The sequence below is a fragment of the Vanellus vanellus genome (genome assembly GCF_965231255.1).
Source record: "Vanellus vanellus genome assembly, chromosome: 22".
NCBI lineage: Eukaryota > Metazoa > Chordata > Aves > Charadriiformes > Charadriidae > Vanellus > Vanellus vanellus.
The window spans coordinates 4,923,285-4,947,014 of record NC_138927.1 but is presented as its reverse complement, the minus strand read 5'-3'; the positions used below and the strand labels follow the sequence as shown (position 1 = coordinate 4,947,014).

General features: G+C 55.4%; 1 protein-coding gene across 1 annotated transcript in view; it reads right to left on the bottom strand.

The window, feature by feature from the left end:
• Positions 1 to 14,178: 14,178 nt before the first annotated feature.
• RUNX3 (RUNX family transcription factor 3) overlaps positions 14,179 to 23,730 on the bottom strand; it is a gene marked incomplete at its 5' end in the record, with an annotated part of 56,844 nt that continues 47,292 nt past the window's right edge. The window contains one exon of the mRNA XM_082494114.1: positions 14,179 to 15,310. Within this exon, the coding sequence (XP_082350240.1) occupies positions 14,787 to 15,310 (524 nt within the window). The 3' untranslated portion in view covers positions 14,179 to 14,786. The remainder of the gene's footprint in view (positions 15,311 to 23,730) is intronic.

The window sequence follows — 23,730 nt, the reverse complement described above, 5'->3', positions numbered from 1 at the left end:
TGGGCATCAGACGGTGGGTTTTTTGGGGCAGGGGCTGAGCCGGTGGCTTGATCCGTCCCCCGCGTGCCGTGGTCCCAAATGCATCCCGACGTGTAACGTGGAAATCAAACACAACTCCCAAGGAGAGACCTCGAATTGAGTGAAAAGACACTGATTTGGGGCTGATGGCAGCGGGGGGGGAACGGGAGCGAGCCTTGACCCTTGCAGAGCTCTTTGTGCTCATGTGAGGTTAGAAAGGCCCTGCCCGGAGCCGAGCTGTGGCACAGCAAAAACCTCATCCTAAAAACCTGCAGCCTAAGCAGAGGGGAAGGAGAGTGCCGCGCGTGGCCGCCTTCGCAGGCCCGGGGAGGGAGAGCTCGGCCAGACCCTGCGGGAGCCGCCTGCGGAGCCGCAGCCTTCGCTGAGGAGCGCACCCAACCCCTGCCCCGTCCTGCCTGCGCTGCGGGAACCGGGCGGCCCCGCGCCTCCGTCGCCCGGTTGCGGTGCAGGAGAAAACCAGAGACCCCCTCAGATTTGCAGCTCCCGCAGTCCCCTTGACGTGAAAGGCTCGGCCGGCATTTTTAATATTTTTTTTTTTTCTTTTAGTTATTATGGTATTTGTGTTTATTTTACTTTGCAGACAAGCTCCGCCGTCGGGGTCGCTGGCGTTGGTAGGCTGCTCTGGTGGCAATTCAACTGGACTCTCAGTGCCCGGCTTTTCCTCGCCGAAGCGCCGGCTCCGGGCAGCAACACGGATTTCCCCCCCCCCCCCCCGACGCCTCCCCTGGGGCTTCGGGCTGCCTTTCCTTCCAGCCGCTCATTTTTCATCTCCAGAGCTGAACCTCTTAGTACTTTTGTTGGCAAATGCAAATGCAAATTAAAAAAAAAAAAAAAAAAAATTAATCCTCTCCTGTAAAAACAGCTGATTCAGATCCGTAGTATCTTGATGGGGCAGAAAGAAATTAGTGCTTGCATGTGGGCTGAGAAAGGCTGTTTGTCCAGGAGAACGGGGGCGGGAACAGCTTCCTTGATTCCTTTCTTTTTTTTTTTTTTTTTTTTTTTAATTTTATTTAAATGATTGAAATCTCCCCGCTCGCCGCATGGGCAGAGGTTGTTTCCTTTAGCAGCGAGTCGGCGCTGGGGAATCGTGCCGGGACAACCACGGCGGCAGCGCCTCCTTCCCCAAAGCATCCTCCCCCCGCTCCCCCCCCCGGCACCCTTGGGTGGGCTGGGGACCCCCCAGCCCCTTCGGTCCGAGAGCTGTTGTTGGTGTCCAACACCAACAGCCCCGGTGGTTTTGGAAGAGCCCCAGCAGCATCCGAGCGGTGGATGGAGAGGAAATAACTAGGAAATAATGGGATTATTTAAAATATATAGAATAATATCATGTAATTGGTCCAAGCCTCGCTCTCCCGCAAGGATGCTGATGGTGGCAGAAGGGAAGGAGGTTCCGGCCAGGCTGGCACCTCGCCGGGCACAACCCGGCTGGGCACAACCCCCCCGGGCCACGTGTCCCAGCCAAAGGTGGGGGACAAGCGCCTGGGACGTGAGCATCTCGCCGAGAGCGCGGCTCTGTCCCGCAGAGAAAGGGCTCAGATGGTTCCGGGGGGAGTTCATCCTGGTCCAAAAGTTGGACCCGGTCTGGTGCAGCTCCGTGGGCGGGTTGGTCCCGTGGCCACCCCGTGCCGTGGGGACGGGACAGGACGGAGCACTGCCCACAGAGGACCACCGGCACTGGCGGGTGCCTCCCCGTCCCTGGGCTTGGGAGAGGTTCAAGTCCGGCATCCCATAAATTATTATTATTACCCTTTTTTTTGTTGGGATTTTTTTTTTTTTTTTTAAAAACCAAGAATAAAAATTCCTTTGCAATTGTGAAGCGAGAGCCTCGCAGGGTGTCTGCAAATGGGCTTTAAACTGACTCCGGCTGCTGGCAGCGGCGAGCGGCCGTTTCACGGATGGGCAAACCAAGTCACCCGGTGAAGCACGGAGCCTCCGTCCCCTCCGTCCCGCTCGTCCTCAGGGTTTCAGCAGCGCCGGCAGCGGGCAGCTGGAGTTGAGCCTGATTTCCAGCCCTTTGCTTTGGGCCCAATTCCTATTTTTCTCTCAGCCCGTCCTGAGCATCTCCCCGTGCTGCCGGAGCGGAGATTTGGTCCCCAGCGGGGAACGTCGGTGCCTTCTGGAGCAGCCCTGAGCTCTGCGTTAGACCGGCGGCTCTCCGACTGGGAGGGTGAGGTTGGGAAGCAAAGAGTTAAAATTTATTCCATCCACCTGTATATTTTCACAAGCCTTCAGATAGCAATCAAGAATGCAGGAAACGGTGTATTTAAGGGGTCTGAATTTGCCAAAACCGTGCCACGAGTCAAACTTTTAAAGCAAAGTTTATTTGTAAAGTTACAGAAGGCCGAAGTATCTCCTGTGAAGGGGTAAGTGTCTTTAAAGCCATCTTTTTTTTTTCTTCCACCTCTGCCTTTTAAAATGATTTGGCTCAGGAAGAGGGAGAGGATTCATGGAGAGGGGCTGAGGTTTAATCTAATAAGCGTTTTTTTTCCCCATAGGCAAAGGCTGGAGCTCATCACGGCACAGATCAGCCCTGCGCCCGGTTTGACATTTACATTGAATAATTTCAGCTTGTTTGGAGCCACGCGAGGGACCCGATGGGGCTCAGCGATGCCCCAGCCGTGCCCCCCCCCCCAGCTCTGGGGGGGCTCAGCACCCCCCAAATCGGCACCCGCCAGCGGCCGGTGGGACGCTGCGACGGTGCGAGGTCTTGGGCGATCAACCCTGCCCACCCCTGCGTGCTAATTAACGGGGATCCCCGGATCCGTAAAGGCTCCGCGGGGGTGTTTTACAACCTCTTGACACGCGGTGTTGAAGTGACAGCCGCAGAGGCGGTAACTGGACTCCTAGCGCGAGGGTAGCACATTAAAAGTTCATTATATATATATATATATATATATATATATATATAATTAATCATGTTTTTATTTCTTGTGGTAGGTAGGAGCTGGCTTTGAGTCGGCTGTTGCTGCTCCTGGGCTCGGGGGGGGGGGGCAGGGAGGGGGCCGTAAGCCGAGGAGCAGCCACATCTCCTTCCGCCGATGCCTTTGGCTGCCGGCCGCTGCCCGGGGAATGGGCTGGAGAAGAGGCAGCCGAGGTCGGCGGCACCTCCTGCCTACGTGAGCTGCGGCAGGCAGGCAGGCAGGCAGGCAGGCAGGCAGGCAGGCAGGCAGGCACGCCGGAGCCCGGCTCTCCCCCACCGCCGGCAGCCTCGGCACCCGCGGCACGGCGCTGGCACGGCCACCAGCCCCCCCCGGGGACACCCCCCGGCAGGGTGAAGGTGAAGCCTTAACTCCACGATGCTTCCCAGCCCTGTGGTACACCGCAGCTGCCGCAGACGGGCGGGCAGGCGAAGCCCCCCTTGGCCGGCCGTGTCACCAGCCAACCCCCCCCCTCGGGCCACTGCCGCTCGGCCGGACCCCACCGTCCTGCAGGGACCTCCACTCGGGGAGCAGCTACACAACCCCCCGGCGGTGGCTTTCCCGAGGGCGTGGGGTCAGCGCGGCAGCGCCGGAGCTACGGCATCCTCGGGGTTTGGCACCCATCGGCACCGCGGCGGCGTGCGCCCGGCTCCCTTGGGTTTATTCAAATCCCTCGGCTGCCTCTAATCCCCCGGGAAGGAATGGCTGATGAGCCCGAACTGGGAGCGCCGCAGGTCATCCCTCCTGGGCGCGGGGCAGCGGCGGCACCCGGGCACCCGCGGTGGCACCTTGCCACCCGCAGACTGGGTGGCCCTTTCTCGGGCGGTGACTAATGACTCTTGTAATTGAGATGAGGCTTTAATATCCACCAGCAGGTGAGCTGACGGAAGGGAGGGGGTGGGGGTGGGGAGGAAAGAAGCAGAGATAGGGGTGAACACGGCGTGTCTGGGTGAAACGGGCGCTGCTCCGCCAGCCTGACCGGTTGAACCGGCCGGTGCCGGGGCGCTGCATTTTGGCACAAGCCACCCGGGGCTGGGCTCGCACCTCCTCCCCGCCGCCGCGTGCCCTAACGCCGCACCGAGATGCCAAAGTGCATGAAAGGGGTTTTTTTTTTGTTGTTGCTGTTGTCGTATTTTTCTTTTTTTCCTTGCAAGAGAAAACACCAAGTCGCCCGACACGCCAGCTCGGTCGGGGTTTGCGTGGGGAAGGTGAGCGCCGGCGGCCGGCGAGGTCCAGAGGGCGATGCTGGGGGTGTGATCATGCCACATCAGGGCCGGAAAAAAAGCTCTTTGCCGAGAACAATGTGGGCAGTCGGGCCCCAGGGACGCCCGGCACAATGGGGCCGTGCTCGGCGGGGACGAGCCCTGGCTCCGGAGGGGACACGTGCAGGGACGAGCCCTGGCTCCAGAGGGGGGACACGGCCGTCCCAGCACCGGAGCAGAAGCGCGGCACCACGGGGCTCCTCGGGCATCGCCGGTATCCGCCGGAGCGGAGGGGGGTGCGATGGGAAAGGGCGTTTTCCCCCACATCTCTCCGAGCCCTTTAAACCTCACCTTCAAAAACGCGAAGGCCAGAAACCTATTTACAGCCACTAAACAAATGAAAATAAAATAGAAGGCTGATGCCATGTAAAGGGGTGTTTGGAAAAGCCCCCGGCTGCTGCATCCAGGAGCAGTGATGTAACACGGCAATTAACCTCTTGAGACGAAGACGACGATCGCCACGAAGGCAGCGATGACTGAGAGGACTGGAAATGCCTCTCTGCTCCGTGACGACGGTGCTCAGGGAGGTGCGCGGGTGCTGCAAGTGCTGCGTGACCCCGCTCTCACTCAATGAAAAAAAAAAAAAATCCAAGAAATAAAATAAAATAAAAAAAAATCCCCCTTTAAGAAAATTCCTGCAGCTTTTTCCACACATTTCTTTTCCTCCCCACGTGGATTATCTCCTCTGGTTCCAAAGCCACAAGAAAATATCGTCGTATTTTTAAAACGAAACCTCAAGGTAAATAAAGGCAAAGGTTTGGCATCTGCATTCAGCGTTCGCCACTTCTATCGCCCGGGCGGGGGAACGCCAGTGCAGTTCGGGGCCGATATAAGATAGAAAGGTGGAGAACATTTTTTAAATGTTCTGAAAACATTCCATCATCTATAGGAATCAAAGCCCCATTGAAAGCTACAGAACCCCTCACATTCGAGGTTTTTAATGAAAACCAAATTTTTTTTCATGCCGCGTGTTTTTCTTTGCGAGGATTTCCAGGGGAATACAACCGGAGCGGGGGGCGGACACGGGGAACTTGGCTGGAGTTTCTCCTGGCCCAATAGGGCTTTCACTGTGGGGTTTGATTTTTTTTTTCTTTTTTTTTTAAATGGTTTAAAGATAATATGGCCCTCGTATTTTTGGACTTGTCAAAGTGCTCTCTCTTTGCCCTGGATCAGTGTGGGGTTATTTTTCACTGGAAAATAACTGATGGAGGCGGGGAGGTGGGGTGATGGGGGTCTGGGTCGCTCGCCGGGAGAGGAGAGTCCCCGGGGTCGGGCTGGGAGGAGGAAAGCAAAGACCAAAATTTGGGCTTAATATTTACGGGCGCTGAGCTGGGCGAGTCCTGCCAGGGCGAGAGGGGCCGGGCGCCAGCGCCGGCCTTCCGTACCTGCGGAAAACATCCCACGTGCCGCAAACCGCCCGGCCCTGGGAGCGGAGACCTCTGCGCGCCCTCCCCGGGAAGCAGCCGGGTTTTATGTCCCCCCCCTGAAAAAATCTGGGTAGAAAACCGGTTGGTTCGGGTCAGCTGAAAGGCTATTGTTAACAAACACCTTCTTTTTGCTTTGGTGGTTTTTTTCCTCCCCCCATTTGCTTTTAGTCTGACTCCACGCGGAAGCCACCCAGCGTCGTGACGAGGATGCTGGCTCCTGCGGGGGCATCGCGACGGCCCCGTCCCGTCCCAGCGCCTTCTCCCGGCTCTCTCCCTTCGGCCGCCAGTGCCCCGACAGCCCCCCGGTGCCGCTCTGTGCCCGGCGGGGTCCCCGGTGGGACGCAGGGAAGGTGAGCGGGCGAACCACGGCCACCCACCCAGGCGGGGACAGCGGTGGCTCGGCCGGGGGCCGCGGGTGCGGGACCACACAGCTCCGAGACGGCGCGAGGGAGGGGTGCGGGGAGCCCTAAAAGCACCCGGCGGGCTGGGGCGGGGGGGGGACGGGACCCCCAGGTTTTGCAGGAACATTTAATCCCCTCGTTAACGTCCCCCATTAGAACAATTCATTCTTTCACTCTGGCTTAAACACCCGACTTTACTTTACAGCTCATTTCATTTATGACTGAGAAATGAAATTACTGTATCGATTTCATGGCAGACAGCGAAAAAACCTGGGTGTTCCCGGCCGCAATAAACCCGCCGGCTGCAAAGACAAACAGCAAAACCTGCCGGGGGTTGGGGGGGGGGACCCCGGGTGGCTGCGGCCACCCCTGGGGACAGCACCGGGGACGGCACCTCCGGGTCCCCTCTCTGCAGCCACACTCAGCTCTGCTACGGGTTTTGGGTTGTTTTTTCCTCCCCATCTTAAAAAATTCGCTGTATGTGTTTGCAGGGACGTGGGGGGGGGGCTTTGCAAGGTGCTGGAATGGAAAGGCAATACGCTGCCTGGTAGCGCTGGTGTGAAATATCCCTCCTGGAGCTGAGGCAGAGCCCCGCCGGTGGCTGGAGAAGGGGTTGACCGGAGCACCGGAGGGGCATCACCACGGCTCTGCGCTGGCGGAGAGCCCGACATCGTCCTCGGCCCGGTTGGCCAGAGCGCCCATCACAGCGCGGGCAGAGCCAGGATTTGGGTAATCCGGCCCAAAAAGGTGGTTTCTTGTCCCTCCCGCTTTGCTGCGTGGTGGGGCTGTGGGCACCCCGCTGCTTTCACCGCTCCCCGCCTCTCCCAGTGCCCCCCCAGTATCGGTTTGGTTGCCCACCCGAGAGACCGGTGGGATTTCCATCCCTGTGCGCCGCCCGGCAGCATCCCCGCGGCAGCGGCACATCCCGGCGGGGACCCGACCGGCTGGTGGTACCCGAGCGGGGCTGGCGGGAGGTGGCGGGTGCCGCCGGCGGGCGCGCGTCCCCCCGCCACGCGGACATGCCCCGTCACGCGTGTGCGCTCTGCCCACGCGGGCAGGTGCACGCCCCGGGGGTGCTCACCTGGGGGGTGCGCCGAAACGGCACCGCGTGCACACACACACATACACACACACGGCCCCGCCGGGATGCAGCCTCGTCTCCCCGGCCCGCCTCGGCTGGCCTAATTAAAGCCCGCTATCGCCCCATCTAACGCGATGCCAAGGTTAATGAGCCCTCGCTCTCCATCCTCCCCTGCCCTTTGAAGTCGAGCCGCTTTCATTGCCCGGTGTCTGATGGCGGCGGGAGGCGCTCGGCGGAGCGAGCCGGGATGCCAGCGCCGCGTCGCTAACATCGTTTTTAGCCTCTGCGGGTTAAGCCAAGAAATAAAGACGCACAGGGCACGAGCCTGTTTTAATTGAGACTCGTCCGATCTCCCGGCCCAGCCCAAGCCCTGCGCAAGAAAACCCCTTCCCCGCATCTCGGCCTGCTGCCGGCGGGGAAGCGACAGTTATTCGGGGCACTCGGTTTGCATGGCATAAATAAAAAATAGCGTGTGTTATTAAATTACAGCCCTGGCGCAGAACGGCACGTTAAGGTGCTTCGGGGGAAGTTCGAGATGTGGCTGCTGCTCTTGGCGGGCGCTGGTGCCACCCGAGTGGCGCAGCCGGTGGCGGGCGTGCGGGTCCAGGGGCCATCGGTGACACGGCCCCGCTTGGTGACGTCCCTGCGGGGCAGGAGGGATGCGAGGAGGCTGATGGGGATCCAGGGAACTGGGTTTAATCTGGCACCGGGAAAGACGCCTGAGCTGTGCAAAATGTATTTGGGTGCTTAATTCCCACCGGCTTGGGATCAAGTGCAGCCGTCATCCCAAACTGACTTTAGGGAGAGATTTCCAAGGCGGGTACCTGGGATGGCATTGTAGAAGTGCTCCAGACCCACTAGAAATGAACCCAAAACGTTCCAACAGGACCACTGCCCACCCGGGAGAGCCACGGTGCACCCCGGGGGGATATTAGCCCTTGGAGCCCCGGGGCAGCCCTGGCCTCGGCTGCCCCCTCCTCCCCGCGATCCGGTGTCGGAGGTGCCGCAGGGACAGCTGTGACATAGAGCCGTGGCTGCAGGTGGGCTGTGCTGTCCCAGCCCGGTCCGAGCAGGCGCCGGGGAAAAGGGGCGTCCTGGCACGAGCCGAGCGGTGAGGATTTGGGATTTGTTGTTGGAGCCCTATTTATGGGAAAACACAGCCTGCTTTTTTTTTTTTTTTTTTTTTTTTTTTTTTAAATCAGGGACTCTCCTCTGCAATACCTGGAAAGATTTGGGGTTGATTTTAGCTGAACAAGCCGTGGTTCGGAGCTGGATGGTGGCGTCGGGACTGGCCGAAGCCGGGGAGAAAGAGCTCGGCAGAGGACTGGGAAACCAAACATCCCTCTGCCTCCGCACAAAGCGGCTCTCGTGAGCCTGGAACGACGTTTTTATCGGGTTGTTTTTGTATTGCACCAAACTTGAGAAATTCTGAGTGATCAGGAATGAAGGTTTGGGGGGGGGGGGAGGGGGCGTTTGGGGGTTTTTTATAGTTTGGGCATTGAACCAGCCCTCCAACCCCCTGCTCTCCTCCCGGCTCCCCTCCTCGCCAGGGCAGTCGCCAGCCAGCGCCGGAGGAGCAGCCAGCCGGGGCCGGTTGCCAGCAGGTCCTGGCACGGCTACCTGCTCGCCCTTTACGGCCCTTGGGTTAACAGCTCCTGCCTTTTTCCAAGCGGGTGGGAACGGCCCCGGTCACCCGGCAGAGACGCTGAGCATCGGGGCTGGCCCCGGCGAGGTGGGACGGGGACAGAGCCCAGCGAAGGGGGCAGCGCCGCTTCGGGGGGGGTGAGTTTTGAAGAGCCTGTGAGAAGCGAAAGGGCTCGTTTTTTGTGCCTGTCTGGGAATCGGATGGAGAGGAAAAAAAAAAACAAACCAAAAAACAACCCAACCCATATATATAAAATATATATATATATATAAAAATATATATCTCCCCCAAGGCGCGAGGTCCCGCTGAGTAAGTAGATGTGAATGACGTGTAACCTAACACTTTCCCAGACACCCTAATGAATTTTCCATGTTTTCCACCATTTAGCTTCTAAATAGGCAGTATTCAAAGAAAAAAAAAAACAACCCAACCCCAACCCAACCCAACCCCAACAAAGCCCCCATCCTTCCCAGCCGGACGGCCCTGCAGCAGGATTAACCCCCCGTGGATGCCCACGGAGACGATGCCAAAGTGGGAGCCGGTGGCTCCGGTTCACACCGGTCCAGGGGATGAGCATCCACGGGGGTGTGGGGGGGGCGATGGTTATGGGTTCAGGGGGTCCCCGGGGGGGCGGGAAGGGTGCCGGGCACCTCGAAGGGCCATTTGGCCCCATTATTTCAGAGGAATGGGATAATGCCTTAATTGCTCGTTGGTGCGAGGGTCGTTAAGGGCTTGTGGGGGGGAAAGGGGATGGCGTGGGAAGGCGAGACCCCGCGGCACAAGGCCGGCTCCTTCCCCTCGGTCCTGCAGAGCCCAGAAACTTTTTGCAAGTTAAAAGTTTATTTACCGAGGCCGGCAGTTTGGAGACAGCACAGTCATTAAAATAGAGGCTGGGGTTTAGAGTTTGGTCTGGAAAGAGAATATAATAAGATTTTTTTTTTTTTTTTTTTTTTTTTGCTGAGACTTTTGTTAGCTTTGTCCTCAAAGGAAATATTCTTCATTTTTCCTGGGAGATTTTCTAGCCCAAACTGCACTCAATTTACTCTCTGAATGTTCAAAAAAAAAAGTCATCCAAGCTTCAGTGATTTTTTTTTTTTTTTTTTTTTTTTTGGTCCCCTTTCAGTTTTCATTTGCAAAAGAAAAACCACACATTTCAGCTCTGGCTGCCCCACACTATTGCTTTCTACCCTGTTTTTTTCAGCGTCCCCCTGGAACAGCAGGAGCCCGCGGGTGCTCTGGCAGCCCGGAGCCCCATCCGCGGCCGCTCTTGGCTCTCAAAGGGCCTTTGGGAGAGACTGGTGCACCCCACGTCCCGCGTTGCCACGCTGGGGTCCGTCTTCCCATTTAAATTCATTAAATTCGTGCAAGACCTGCCTAGAAGCAAAATGCAGCGGCCGCAGCACGCTGGGTCCCGTGCTTGGTAGGTGGCCCGTATCAAAATAACACCCGTATGAAAATAACGCCCATATAAAACTAACGCCCGTATAAAAATAACGCCCATCTGGCCCTCAGGTGTTGGGGTACATTTAACACCGTCGGCCGGCGGAGCTGCCCGGGCCTCCCAGCCCTATTTCAGCTGCTGCCGTGTCCTCCCCGCGCTGGCAGGGTCCAGCAGCGTCCCCGAGGGCAGCGCCTGATGCGGCCGCAGCCTCACACCCCCCCCCAGACCGGCATCACCCCATGGGCACCACCACCAAAACCACTTCGCAGAGGGGCTGCACCCCTCGAAAGCCCCTTTTCCACGGGTGGCCCAGTGCACGTCGGTACGACAAAGCCCTTTTTATTCGTCCTCTTTTTCTTTCCCCCTTTCCTCCTCCTTCTCTCTTTTCATCGCAGCTTTAAACGAGGCCGCGAGTGAAGCGCGGATCAATTTGGAATGGAAAGTTCCTGTAAATAATAGCTGCACCTCGGGGTGTTGCTCTCCCAGTAGCTGTGAAGAAAAGGCGGGTACGTCGAGGGTTTGACTTGAAACACATTTCCGCTGGCCAGGGCTGCGGGGCCAGTTCTCGCCCATATTAGCATTTATTGTGGTTTTGTACCAACTTTTCCTATTTTTTTTCTTGCCTTTCTGGTTTCTTTTTTTATTCTTTCTGTGCAAACACCGCTAAGGGCTACGCTTACGGAGCTGCTGCAAAGGAGAGGCAGCGTATCGGCTCCGGCACGGCCGCCCCGAGCGCTGCTCGATGGGCAAAGCGTTGGCATCGCCCCGGCACGCCGCGGCCGCCGCCTTCGCCGGGCTCATGAATAACGCTTGCGTTGAGTGCCTTGGCTCCTCGGGAGCCCCCAGCCTACAGCGCCTTGGCACCGGACGCTATTGTAGGCTGGGATTTTTTTTAATTTTATTTTTATTTTTGCTTTTCAGCTGTCATTTGGGTTCTGGAGGCGAGTGGTGAGTGCTAAGGGGTTTGGGCTTGGACCGCCTGGGAATGTGGGTCCTGTTTAGGATTTGTGCCGGAGCTTTTGTGTCTCAGGAAGCGATGACAGGCGGCGGTCGGGGCGCGGGATGCTTGGCTGGGGATGCAGAGATCACCTGCCAGGTCTAGTTTAGTGCAGCGCGAGTGGTCCAGACCCACCTTGGAGAAGCCTAAAGGGGTTTGCTCAGAGCTCGGAGCCCAGTGGGTCCCCCCCCACTGCACCCCTAGGAAGGCACCCGCCTGCCCTCCTCCCCGGACACCCTTGCAACGCCTGCTCGTGCCAAACTGTGGAGCAGTGGGGGACTGTGAGCAGCCGCGAGTCCCCCCCGACACCGGATCCGGGCACTGGGATGCTCAGAGAGGTGCCAAAATGAGACCCTGGAGGAAGAGCAGCGTGACGAACCTTCCTCTGCACCGGGGCACAGAACTGCTCCCCCCGGAGAGAAGTGAGCAGGTGGAAGGCACCGGGGAGACTTGTAACCATACGTTTATTATTCCACATGGAAAGTCATTAAAATGATTACACGGAGGCCTGACAATATAATCACGTACATTGGATAAGAACATCGACACCGATAACAGAAAAGCAGAACTGACCACTTTTGCTATGGCTTCGTACCAAGGCGGTTTCCACCCGCTCGCGAAGGAGCCCGGCTCTGTTCTCACCGAAGCCAGCGCCGCAGAGAGGTCTCCAGCGACAGCTTCTTCCAATGACTTCAACCGGAGCAGACCCTCCTCTTCCTCTTCCTCTCCCTCCCTCCCCGCCTCCCCCCTCCCCAGTGACAAGTGCTACAGGTTAAAAAGACGGGCTACATATTAAATATAGGGCATTACCTTCAAGTAGGGCTGGTATATTACACAAATAACCACATTATTTGGTATCACTAGCATTTTTTTTAATGTCCATTGTAAGACACCATTAAAAAACCCAACAACTTTAGCCTTCTTTATCTACAAAGCTCTTTTTGTTCTCATCTCCTTAGTCGTTTGTTGCTATTTTACCCTGCACATACAAGTATTAGAAGCATTATTAAGAATTGAATCCTTCAACACATTTAAGAATTATATTATTATAACAAATAAGACCAAAAATTAGATTTTATAGTTAAATATTCTGTGAGCCAGACAAAGGGGTTTTACTGTACAAGCAATTGTGCATTTTTTAAAAAAAGCAAATTATAGTGCAAAGCAAAAATCGTTGGCCTGTCTTGTGACCATTTGCATACAATAGAGGTGCATATATTTACACCTTCACATGACAATATGTCATAAAAACATCGTTGCCATTCTTTTTTATTATTTTATTCTTTAAATTCGCTACGAACAGTCTTAAATTAACCTAGTACTACGAATGCCTTGTTTTCTTTGTGCTTTCAATCAGTGGCGCGATCGGATGATAAACGTAAATGCATCAAAACACAGGCTGCCGTGGTCCAGTTTCTACAGCTGGCAAGCACCGGAGAGGTGCTCGCTGTCGCTAAGGCAAGTGAAGGTTGCAGTTTTGCTGGGGTAGGGCTTTTTTTTTTATATTATTATTATTATTATTATTATTATTTAAAAGAGTTGTTCTTCTTGTTGCTTATTTAACTTGTGAGTGGTCATCGCAGCTTTCCAACGAAGCCAGGATGTCTTGCTCCAGTCTTGACGTGGTAGTGCAATTACAACGCTCTGTACCTCAACCGAGGGCTGACAAGCTGCCAACTGAGATTTGGTGACAGGCGGCGTGGCTGTAATGCTGTAACTTAGACAGAGGGGCCGGGAGAGCAATGTGGGGTTTCGATTTTCCTATGCTTATGCAAAAAAAAAAAAAAAAAGTGTTGGTTACTGGTGGCACTGGGATCTGGGACTGTCCCTGTCCCCTTGCTGCAGGGAAAGCTGCGGAGGGCAGTGGGTACCACGGTTACGTGCTCCCTGGGAACCTGCCCACACACCCTCAGCCCTGCCGGCATGAGGAATCCCAAATCCAGCCCGAATTCCCATGCCAGCAGCAAGCACAGCTGGCTCACGGGAGGCGATGTAACCCTGCGGCATGCGTCAGAGCCAGGCCACTGACCTGGCCGTGGGGGAGCCCCTGCTGCCCCTCTGGCTGCCTCCCATCACCGTCCCGTACGGGCGGCAACCTCTTTGGTTGGGCACCACAAGGGTGTGCGGTGCCCAGGAGACCCGGTTACTCCAAATGCCACGTGAGGCAACCAGCTACCGACAGCCAGAGGTACCTTTCCTGCCCCTTCTTCAGCTTATTCATCTGCAGCAAGATCCCCGTGCTCTGGGTCACTTGGGGGAAAGGAAAGGAGGATGAGGGGACGGAAAATGCCAGATAACATTGCTTCGCAATATTCCCACCACCAAGGGACTGAGTAGAAATTGCTCCTTTCTCCAAATCTCAGTTAGAGCTTTCAGTATGAACTAAGTCGTTTCTTAATAAAAAAAAATAGTCATCGTGTGTCAATCCGCTCTGGGTGAAAACATGGGAAAGAATCATAAGAGACATATGATGCTTTGCCACCAGCTGCATGTGTCGCCACTCAGAGAGGATGAAAGGAAGACCCAGAGACCGGTGGCAGGGTCATGCCAAAGGCTCCTGAGTCCCTTTTGCAGCTAACGCGCTTAGAAGTGCATGTCATACATCTGGGATTGTCCTGAACGCCGCCTTCGCTTCAGCCACCATCACTGAGATTTGCTAAGAGGAGCAAAGAATTGAATGGTGAGGTCAGGACAAAAGAGCAAACAAAACAAAACAAAACACGTCTCATAAAAAGTACATCTCATATGTAAACATACAGGAAAGGGGGGGGTCTGTCAGGCACGGGATCAGCCACGTTACTGTTTTAAAAATGACGACAATGACAAAAATGAACAATACAACCTCTGTCGTCAACAACAAATAATAATAATCACATCACAGCTCTTGTTCACATGGCTGACGCCGGCCGACCCGCGAGGAGTGCGCAGTCCCCCCGCGTGCCCAAGTCCCCGCGGTTGTGCTGTAAACCAGACTCTCACGTGCCATGCGCGGTGCTGGCGTCGTCCTGGAGCTCTTTGGTGGTCAAGGGCCCTACACTGGTGGGGAGGGAAGGAAAGGAGACAACGGGGGTTTTTTCTTTTTTTTTTTTTTTCTTTTTTATTTTCAGTTCAGTCTTCCAGCATTGGCAGAGAGATGGCTTGGATGACTCCCTGGTCTTTTCTCTTCTCTGAAACATTTCGCAGAAGAAGGGTGAGCTTTTCGTAACTTTTGAATGCTTTGTGTGGGGAAGAGGTGCGCGTGAGATGACTGAGAAGTATTCTGCAAGAAACAAACATCTGATTCCACGTGTCCTTTTTTTTCCCCCTATGTACAATCCACATACATACAAAAGGAACCACATCAAGCAACAAATTCAAGCCTTGTGGATGTTCATCTTGAAATGTAACGTAGGTCTTGGTCCGTCTTTGCTTGATGTTTGCCCATGCTTGCACGCAGAAGATCCCAGTTTGCTTTTGGTTTGGGAGACTTTGGTTTACCCTTTCCCTAGGCATCATTTTGCTCTATTCACTACCAAAAGGAGTAACGTAACGGTGGCTGTTTAAGTTAAAGCTATCGGTGCCCAGTTGAGTTCCTCTTAGTAGGGTCTCCAGACGGACTCATCCATCCTCCCAGTAGTCGTCATGGTCGTCGGCGAGTTACTGTGGCTCCCATCTGCATCCACCCCGTCGTTCTGACTACCCAGGTTGGGATTCATTAAGTTGTTCCCCGCTGAGGCACTTGTACAAGAAGAGAGCATCCGGGTGGGGGAGCGCTCACCGCCCGCCACCATGGAGAACTGGTAGGAGCCCGAAGACGTGCCGTAGTACAAATGGTAGGGAGAGGGGTTGGCCTGGAAGGGTCCACTTTGGTTTTGTGTGGAGCCGGGGTAGGGGGGTGGCAGGTAAGTGTGGTGGAAACGCGTTGTGGTGGGCATGCTGGTCATGCTGATGCCCCCGATGCCGGTGGCGGAGGGCGTTGCGGTGTAAGGGAAGGCAGCGGACATGGCGCCGGGGTAATGCATCCGCGGGTCGGAGAACCTGGTCTCGGTGAGAGCCGGCAGCGTTGGGAAGGAGCGATCGAACTGCCGGGGGTCAGAGAAGGGGCTCAGATCTGATGTGCCTGTTGAGGTGGAGGAAGAAAGCGGGTGGTTAGAGCATTATCCTTGAGGCTTGTAGAGTTTGTCCCACCTCCTGCCCAAGGAATTAAAGTCAGAGGAAGAAGCATCTCCTGGATCTGTCAGGGCAGACAGAGCTGAGGAACTTAAAGTATAAAAACCCTAAACCCGTTTGTTTAAGTTGTTCCCATTTCCTGTCCTAAAATTTGTTGTTTCCTATCCAAGAAGGGACACAACTAAGCTGACTTCTCTAAGGGTCGATTCATCTCTGGCAGATTAAAAAAACACACCCCATAAACACAGAAAAAAACTGTTTAGCCATTACATCAGCTGTGTAGTAAATAAATGGATGCAGGCCCCAGACGGCCGGTCCCTGAGATGGTCGGTGGTGTATATACACACACACGGAGATGGAGAGGAAAAGCTGGAGTCCAGACCAGCCTGCTAAGCCTTCTTGTGGGTGGCCTGTTCGTGCTGATACCATCAGGGGATGGAGCTGATAAACACACAGCTGAAAACTCCCAAGCTAGGAGCCACAATATCCCTCTGCTTGATTTCTCTGTGTATTTTGCTCCTTCCAAGAGGATAAAGAGAGTGAGAAATTCAGGCTTTCTTCTTGCTGGGGGAAGGGAGACTTGGGGCAGCATGGTGGGGACGTTACCCAGCTCTCGGATGCTGAAGCCCCCAGCGCCTTTTCTTGGGGGAGCTGAACCCAAATAGGGTCGCAGCCAGCTTGTAACTGGAGAGAGACCTCTGCCCAGTGCCACTGGGTCCCATCCTCCTGTGGGAAGCCAAGGTTACAGATTGGAACCCAGAATAGCAGATCCTTTGAGGACCTCAAGGCTTTTCTGTGGCTCTCAGCTGTCCCAAGGCTGGTGCCATTTCCTTACAGAGCCCAGCACACCCCCGGCCATGGCACACCTGAGACAGAGAGAAACTAGTTTTGCTCTCCGAGGAGAGACACGAAACCCCTGTCCTTGAGTGCCAAGCTCTGGCACTGGTTATGCAGGAAGACATGGCTAGAAATGTTGTGACTGCGCCTTTCTCACCCTTTTAACACCCCTCATGAGACGACAATCTCTAGAAAGAGCAGTTCTAGCCCAAAGCGCTTGGCTGGGACTCTGAGCTCAAAGCCTTGGCCAGCTGGAGGTGGCTCTTCATCCTTTCTGTTTGCCCCCAAGTCCCCCGTTTTTCCCTTGTTAAAAGCAGAGGCATCACACCTTTCTTTGGTAGTGGAATGTCATCTGGCTGCAGTGATTTTTTTTGGTCACATCGGCTGGATTTTGAATCAACTCTGAGCAAGAAAATGTCTGAAGCAAGTACAATAAACGTGCTTGTTGGTTTTAGATATGCATATGTATAATAGACACACATTCATATGATTGTGTGTTTGCTATGCACGCATAGGTATGTGTGTTTTATATGTATTTATTATGATGAAGCATTTTTAACTTCTCAGGGCTGGTGTTCCAGGCCCTGCAGCATTCCCCCAGGAAAAAATACTCGAGCTACTCCCTTCCAGCTAACTAGTGGCACGGGCTTGCTCTGGAGGGGCAGAAGATAGGGAGGGGATTTGATCTGAACCTTCTTTCTCATCCCAGGTGAGTCCTTCAGCCATCGGCCGCGGGAAGGAGAAGTAGAGGAGAGGTTCCTCCCTCCCCTCTGGCCGTTTTGCGGGCGATCGGCAGCGCCTGCCTTCCCACGCAGGCTCCACCGAGGAGAAAGGCGGGGGAGCACCTGGTTTGTGAACGTGGCTGCGGCTTTGGTGCCAGATAAGAGAGGAGCAGCTCAAAGCTGTCATGAACCGCACCGCTCTGCACACACCCGGGGCTGAATGCAGCCGAGCCCTGCGTGGAAGCGGCTGCCTGGCCGCAAGGGCTGTCCCTCTTGCATGCCACGCGGAGGGGTAGTGTGCTTGGGCTGGCTGGAAAAGCACTACGCTGCGAAAAAACGCTCACAACTGACCAAACCAACCTGATTTCACCTCCCAGCCTGCCAGCAGGACGCTCTGCCCCATCCCAAAGCCACGTTGCTGCCAAAGCAGCACCAAAACTGCTGTCAGGCGGTGCGAGCTGAGGTTTGGAGACCAGCTCTGCAAGAAGCAGCTTGACCAGAGCCTGTAGCTTTAGCAATCCAGCAGTATCACAGGATAAGGGGACAAAAATCCTGGCTGAACTTGGACTGGAGAGAAAAAGTGTTATTTTCTCAATGTTTCCGCCTCACACACACACGCAGCCTGGCCACTGCGGTCCAGGTAGCTGGACTGTTTTGCCATACACTGAGAGAAAGCAGCCTCGAAATCGTCCCCCAGCCCCCCAAAAACCCAGACTGCCGCACACTGCCTTCCCCAGAGCAGATGACAATCTCTAGCGACCAGACCGCGCTCCTTCATTAAGCTTTCACATGACCATAAATAATATTCCATAAAATGCAAATCGAAATAAAACCTAAGTGCTCAGGGCACATTTCCCTTTTCCTCTATAACACACTCAAAAGGTGGTGGGTTTTTTTTTAAAAAAGCTATGTTTTATTGGCCTGAACTTGCAACGTTTGGCAATGGGTCCTTGCTACTAATTTAAAGGCAAGCGTGTAAGAGTGTTAATTGCAGGCACTGCGTGTGACGAGCAAAGCACAGCAAGACCGCCAGGTCTCGACACACTCCAGCCATTGCCTGCAGAGCACCGGCGGGCAGCGGGTGAGCTCTCCGGGCGCCGGGCTTTGAATCCCCCCGGTTTTGGACAGGCGGCACTTTGGGCCTCTGTAAATCTGAGGGTGTGAGGGTGTGAATCCCTCAGAAACCAAATCATTTGGGTCTGCCGAGGAAAACCCACGGCGCCACGGAGTGAGTGGGGCATACAAGCGGCCATGACCAACTTGCTTTCATCTTCGCCGGGCTTTGGGCATTAAGTCTGGGCCAGAATAAAGCTCCATCTTTCCCCGACCAGTCTGAGGCTTAAAAAAACCCCACCCAAATAACCCAAAAAACCAAAAACCACTTGTGTATTTTGTCTCTGTGTTATCGGGTGGGTGGGTTCGGCCTTCTCAGGCTGTGGCAACCAGACACCAGGCTGCTCCGCTGTGTAATGTCGGTCTCTCTTTTGCTGTGGCTCCCCCGGGGAGGTGAAGCCCGTCCATCCCCACCGGGACACCCGGGACATCCCCACCATCAACAGGCAGGAGAGCCGCCCGGGACGCACAGGGCTGAAGCGGCCATCGCCGGGCCGAGGCACGGAGCTGCCTGGTGGAGAGCGGCCTCCCCGTTAACCACCGCCACGGCGGCCTCGGCCCGGCCCGCCGCGGGGCTCGGCGGCGGCGACCCCAGCTCCCCGCAGGGCCCGGGGCGGAGGGAGGCGGCCGCCGGCTGAGGGGAAGCCCGTTCCGCCGCCAGCAGGGGGCAATGGCCGCCGGGCCCGCGGCGGGAGGCGGCCGCCAGAGGGAGCCGCGGCCGCGCCGGCCTCGCCGCCGCCCGGGCTCGGCGGGGGGAGCCGCCAGGCGGGGACCGGCACCCGGCGGGGCGGGAGCGGGCCCGGGCCGCCAGCGCGGCGGGGAGCACTGCGCCGTGCCAGCGCTCTCTCGGCGGGGTCCCTCCTCCGCCTCAGCCCCCTCACCTCAGGGCTGCCCCTCCATCTCACTCTTTGCCTCAGGGCTGCCCCTCCATCCTGTCTCCTTCACCTCAGGGGCTGCCCCTCCATCATCTCTCCTTCACCTCAGGGCTGCCCTTCCATCATCTCTCCTTCACCTCAGGGCTGCCCCTCCATCATCTCTCCTTCACCTCAGGGCTGCCCCTCCATTCTGTGTCTTTCACTTCAGGGCTGCCCCTCCATCTCGGTCTTCACCTCAGGGCTGCCCCTCCATCCCAGCTCTATCGTCTCAGGGCTGCCCCTCCATTCTGTCTCCTTCACCTCACGGCTGCCCCTCCATATCAGTCTTCACCTTAAGGCTGCCCCTCCATCTCAGCTCCTTCGCCTCAGAGCTGCCCTTCCACCTCACGATTGAACAAGTCAGAGCCACACAGCCCCATGCCGCCATCCTGGCCGGGGGCATTGGCCCTCCTGCTCTGCACCTGAGAAGATCCTCGCTGAAACCGCCCCAGCAAGGTCCAAATAAAACATCACCATTAATACCCTCCATAACCACCTAACTCAACAGCAAAGCAACCCTCCGTCACGCTCAGCCAGCCATCAACCGGCAACCCCAGAGCAAGCACCGTGCTCAGCAAACGCCAGGGAAAGAGGAGGGGGGCGAAGTTGTACCCTCGGGCTCCGGTTTCCCTGGGAAATCACAGCCGCCGCGGGGCTTTAAACACCCGCATCCCACCATCCCCTTCCCAGCACAAGCAGAGCCCAGCGCGTCGCACGCGCGCGTGTGCTGCGACGGTCTGCGTGGAAGCCCTGCCTGGCGGGATTTACTACGGCTCGCCTCACTCGCCGGCCAGCCCCCGTTTCGCTTTTTTGGACCCTGGCAATCCGAGCTTGAGTATTTCAGTTGTCCAGTTGCCAATCAAAATATTTGAAGGAAATGTTTATTTTCTTCTCGAAATCACACCAGCTGCTGCACTAACTGAATAAGCCCATTTAGCTGTAAGAATTTAACCATTGTAAGAGTGAACCGAGTCCCCCAACTACTCCAAAATCTGACCCAATCTATCAGCGGAAATGTCAATGTTTTGGATGGGAGTTTGGGGAAGTGTGGAATGTGTATTAAATAAAAGCCATGTAAAGGTCAAAGCCCTGATTAGTAATGCCACTGTCTCCTCGTTAGGGCTGTGCTGCCCAGGGGACCGCCGAGGCCGGGACACACCCCGTTATTTAATTGTGCAGCTGCAATTTGCACCTTTTGAGGACCCCCCCGAGTCTCCCCCCGCACGCGGAGCCGGATAGAAACAGGCTTTCAAAGCTGCTCACCCCCTTTCCAGATAAAACAACCGCCCTCGAGTGACACAGCAGCTTTCTTTTCGCCGTGGAGACAATATGGGTCTTTTCTTGGGTGCATGGCAAGGAGATAAACGCAAAGAGCTGCCCCTGATGGGAGCCGAACTTCGTCCGGCTCGCGGCAGGGTGGCGAGGGCTGGCGGTGAGCGCGGAGGTGGGGAGGCAGGTTCGGGAGGCTGCCGACCACAGAGGTTTCTCTGGGTGTGTTCAGCCGGGTTTGGGAGCTGCCTTGGATGGACTGAAACTGGTCCCCGCGCCCGGGTCGGGACCGGTGGATCTGCTCGAGAGTTCCCCGAAAGCCTTTGCGGAGCTGAGGCGATGGACCCTGCGAGAGGTTTTAGGGACTGACGGCACTGATGTGCATCTGTCCCAGCGAAGCGGTGGGGGCTTCCACCGCCTCCTGACCCAGGAAAAGATGTGTTCTGCCCAGGGAGAGGAAAGGGCAGCAAAAGCAATGTCAGGACCTCTTCAGTGCTGCAGGGCTCAATGTACAGCAGTTGGAAGAGATCATCTAGGGCTGTGCAGTGACGTACAGAACCTGAGCAATTCCACAGCACCCCAAGATACCACCCTCTGGTCCCCATATTTTAGAGATGTGGGGAACATGCAATGGCTCATTGAATAAAGTCAGCAATAAACCTAAGCATGCGTGTACATTACACAACGCACACAAATACTCATAGTGCGGGGTACACACAGAGAGAATATAGGGAATTTAAGGGGAACTTGATAGCGTGGCACTCTCCAAGTGTATAGAATATATAAATATCTTCAGTCTGGCCGTATATCACCGTTTTATTTATATGCATCTACATGCCTTGCAAAATTGTCATGAAAAATATAGCCCGGGGAGAAAAAAACCTCCTTTCCTGTCTTATGCCACGATGATTGACGACAATATAAACACTAATGATACTTTATGCTTCTGTATATAATACACATGCATGTGTGAGACGGAGCCTGGACAGAAAATCTCTCTCTCTGTATATACCTTTGGCTATTTTTTCTCTACTAGTTTCTGTGATGCTTGGACCTCCATGTTGTCTTTCGGCATTTTTCTGACCTCTCTTCCTCTCTGCTTCCTTCCCCTGATCATAACGGCTCCATCTGGGAGCACGGAGAAGGCAGGTTGCCAAAGATGGAGAGAATCTCCTCTGTACAGGAAGGTGCAGGAGATGCATTTGATCTCTGAAGACCCAGCTCATCTCTAGAGAAGGCGCCGCTCTCCTCCCCACCCACGCACGCAGGCACGCTCTCACGCCTCTGTCACATATGTGAACAAGTTCATTCGTTTCCAAGTCAGAGCCAACTAAAAAAGAAAATGGCCCCCTTCCTCCCACCCCACGAAAAATAGAGCAGAATTTATTTTGGGGGAGGAGGGGAGGTGTTGAAAAAAAATGAGGGTGTGAACAGCATCCGTTGTTACACGCCCATGGAGCAATTGTTCTGTATCTGATATAACCAGCTCACGAACTGGGTGCAAGTACTTCCTCTGCAGAGTTTGAAAAAAAAAAAAAAAACCCAACAAAAAAAACACCCAACCAACCCCAAACCAAAACACAACAACACACATGTCGCTTATCACTGCATCGCCAGGCACCACCTCAAGACTGCCGAGCACGTTTGCTGCTCACTTTTCTAATTCTCTCCCCGTACCATGTGCTGCCGTGCAGACGCACGCTCAGCTCCCAAACCTACCCCGCTGAGCATCACAAGCCTTAATGCCACTCTCCCGGGTCCTCTCCCGGTACTTTCAATCGGACTCCAAACATGCTGGGCAATAGCCTCCCGGTCTATACAGGCGGGCAGGACAGCGAGGCAGGGAAATTCCCAAGTATTCCCGGCTCAGTGAATCACACACCGCATCTCAACCTCCTCTGCAAAGTCTTCAAGCTCCACTGGGATGCTCCCAGTTGGACCCTTCTGGGGAGGACCTTGCTTCTAACATCCAGTCCGGATTTATTCAGGGCCAGTTCAGCCCCATCTCCTGTGCCAGCACTGTCCTTCATAGCTTACATTAGCTCCTCTCTCTCCCTGATGTTTACCCCCTGGATATATTTATACAGAGCAATCAGCTCCGCTCCCAGCCTGCCTTTTGCTAGACTAAACAAGCCAGGCTCTCCCAGCTCCCTCTCCCACCACAGCCGCTCTCCTTCCCTCGCCGTCCCTCTGCCCGCATCCCCCTGCCCGGCACGCACCGCGTCCGGCTCGATCCCCGCCGCTCCATCCCGCAAAGCTAATGAATAAACTAACGGTGCTAATTGGAGCGGGTGGGTGGGCTGAACGGGAAGCGCTCCCGTGATTGCAGGCACTCCCTCTGGCCTGCCCGCGCTTTGCTCTTTACCTGTATTCAAAGGGTATTAAAAAAAATTAACAAGCCCTGACTACATAAAAGGAAGTTGCTGAATTTACAACCCAGCCTGCAGCTAGACCACCTTGCCTGCCGAGCAGGTTTGGGCCAGGCCAAGTCTGCCATGGGAAACCCACTGCGGAGCGGCGGGCTGATAGGGGAGGCCGACGGGGCGAGAGGAGACGGGGCTCCAGCCCCGCTCTGCCGCTCCTGGGCTGCACCGCAGCCACGCACAGCCCGGCAGTGCCCTCCCCGCAGCGGGACCCCCGGGCTGGAGGCGCTCCCCACGGGCAGGCTGAATCCGGCAGCATGGAGCCCAGCGCATTCGAAAATCCCATGTCAAAGGCAGGATGGCATCCCTGGAGCCCGAGGCGAATCCAGCCGGGCTCGCTGCAAGTTCATCTGTTATTTCGCTCGCCTGCTGTTTCGTTGGACGGGCAGCACTTCGGCACCCTGAGCTGTGGCTGGGGGGCGGAGGCGGCTGCACGGCAGTGGCAAAAGCCGCGGTCGCGGGTGCTTGGACTGTCTCTCGGGGGATGCTCCCGTCCGGCACTGGCCCGTGGTTCATCTTTGACCGTTACATGCCAAATTCATTTAAGGGACATCCACTGGGCAGCGGGCAAACGCAACTGAGAGGAGCGGAGAAGCAGTTTAAAGATAGGCACAGAAGCCCGCGGAGCTGAAAGCAGGCAGGAAACCCATCTTCAGCGTGTTCCTTCCTCTGAGGCTGAAGCCGAATCCCACAATATGTTTTCTTCCCACTAATGCTCGCCTAGCTTCCTTTGGAAACAATTTAGTCTCTGCCCGTGGTAGAATGTTTTTATCCATTAAGAAACGGATATTTTAAAGAAACCATAAGTCAATCTGGACAGGGATTAGGAAGCAGCAATTCAGTGCATTTGCTGGGCCCATAATTCAGGACTTAACCTCAGAGCAGCCACGTTGCATTTCGGAAACAATAGGGCACTCGCTGCTTATGCCAAGAGGCTTCTTAAAAGTAATGTAATACTTTAAAAATGTATATTTAAAAAGAAAAAGAGAGAGATATTTTACTTTAAATGCATATGGTGAGGCACTCTGCTGATGACTGGCCCACGTTAAACACATCGCACTGGCTTTAAGTAACGGATTGGAAATCAAGCTG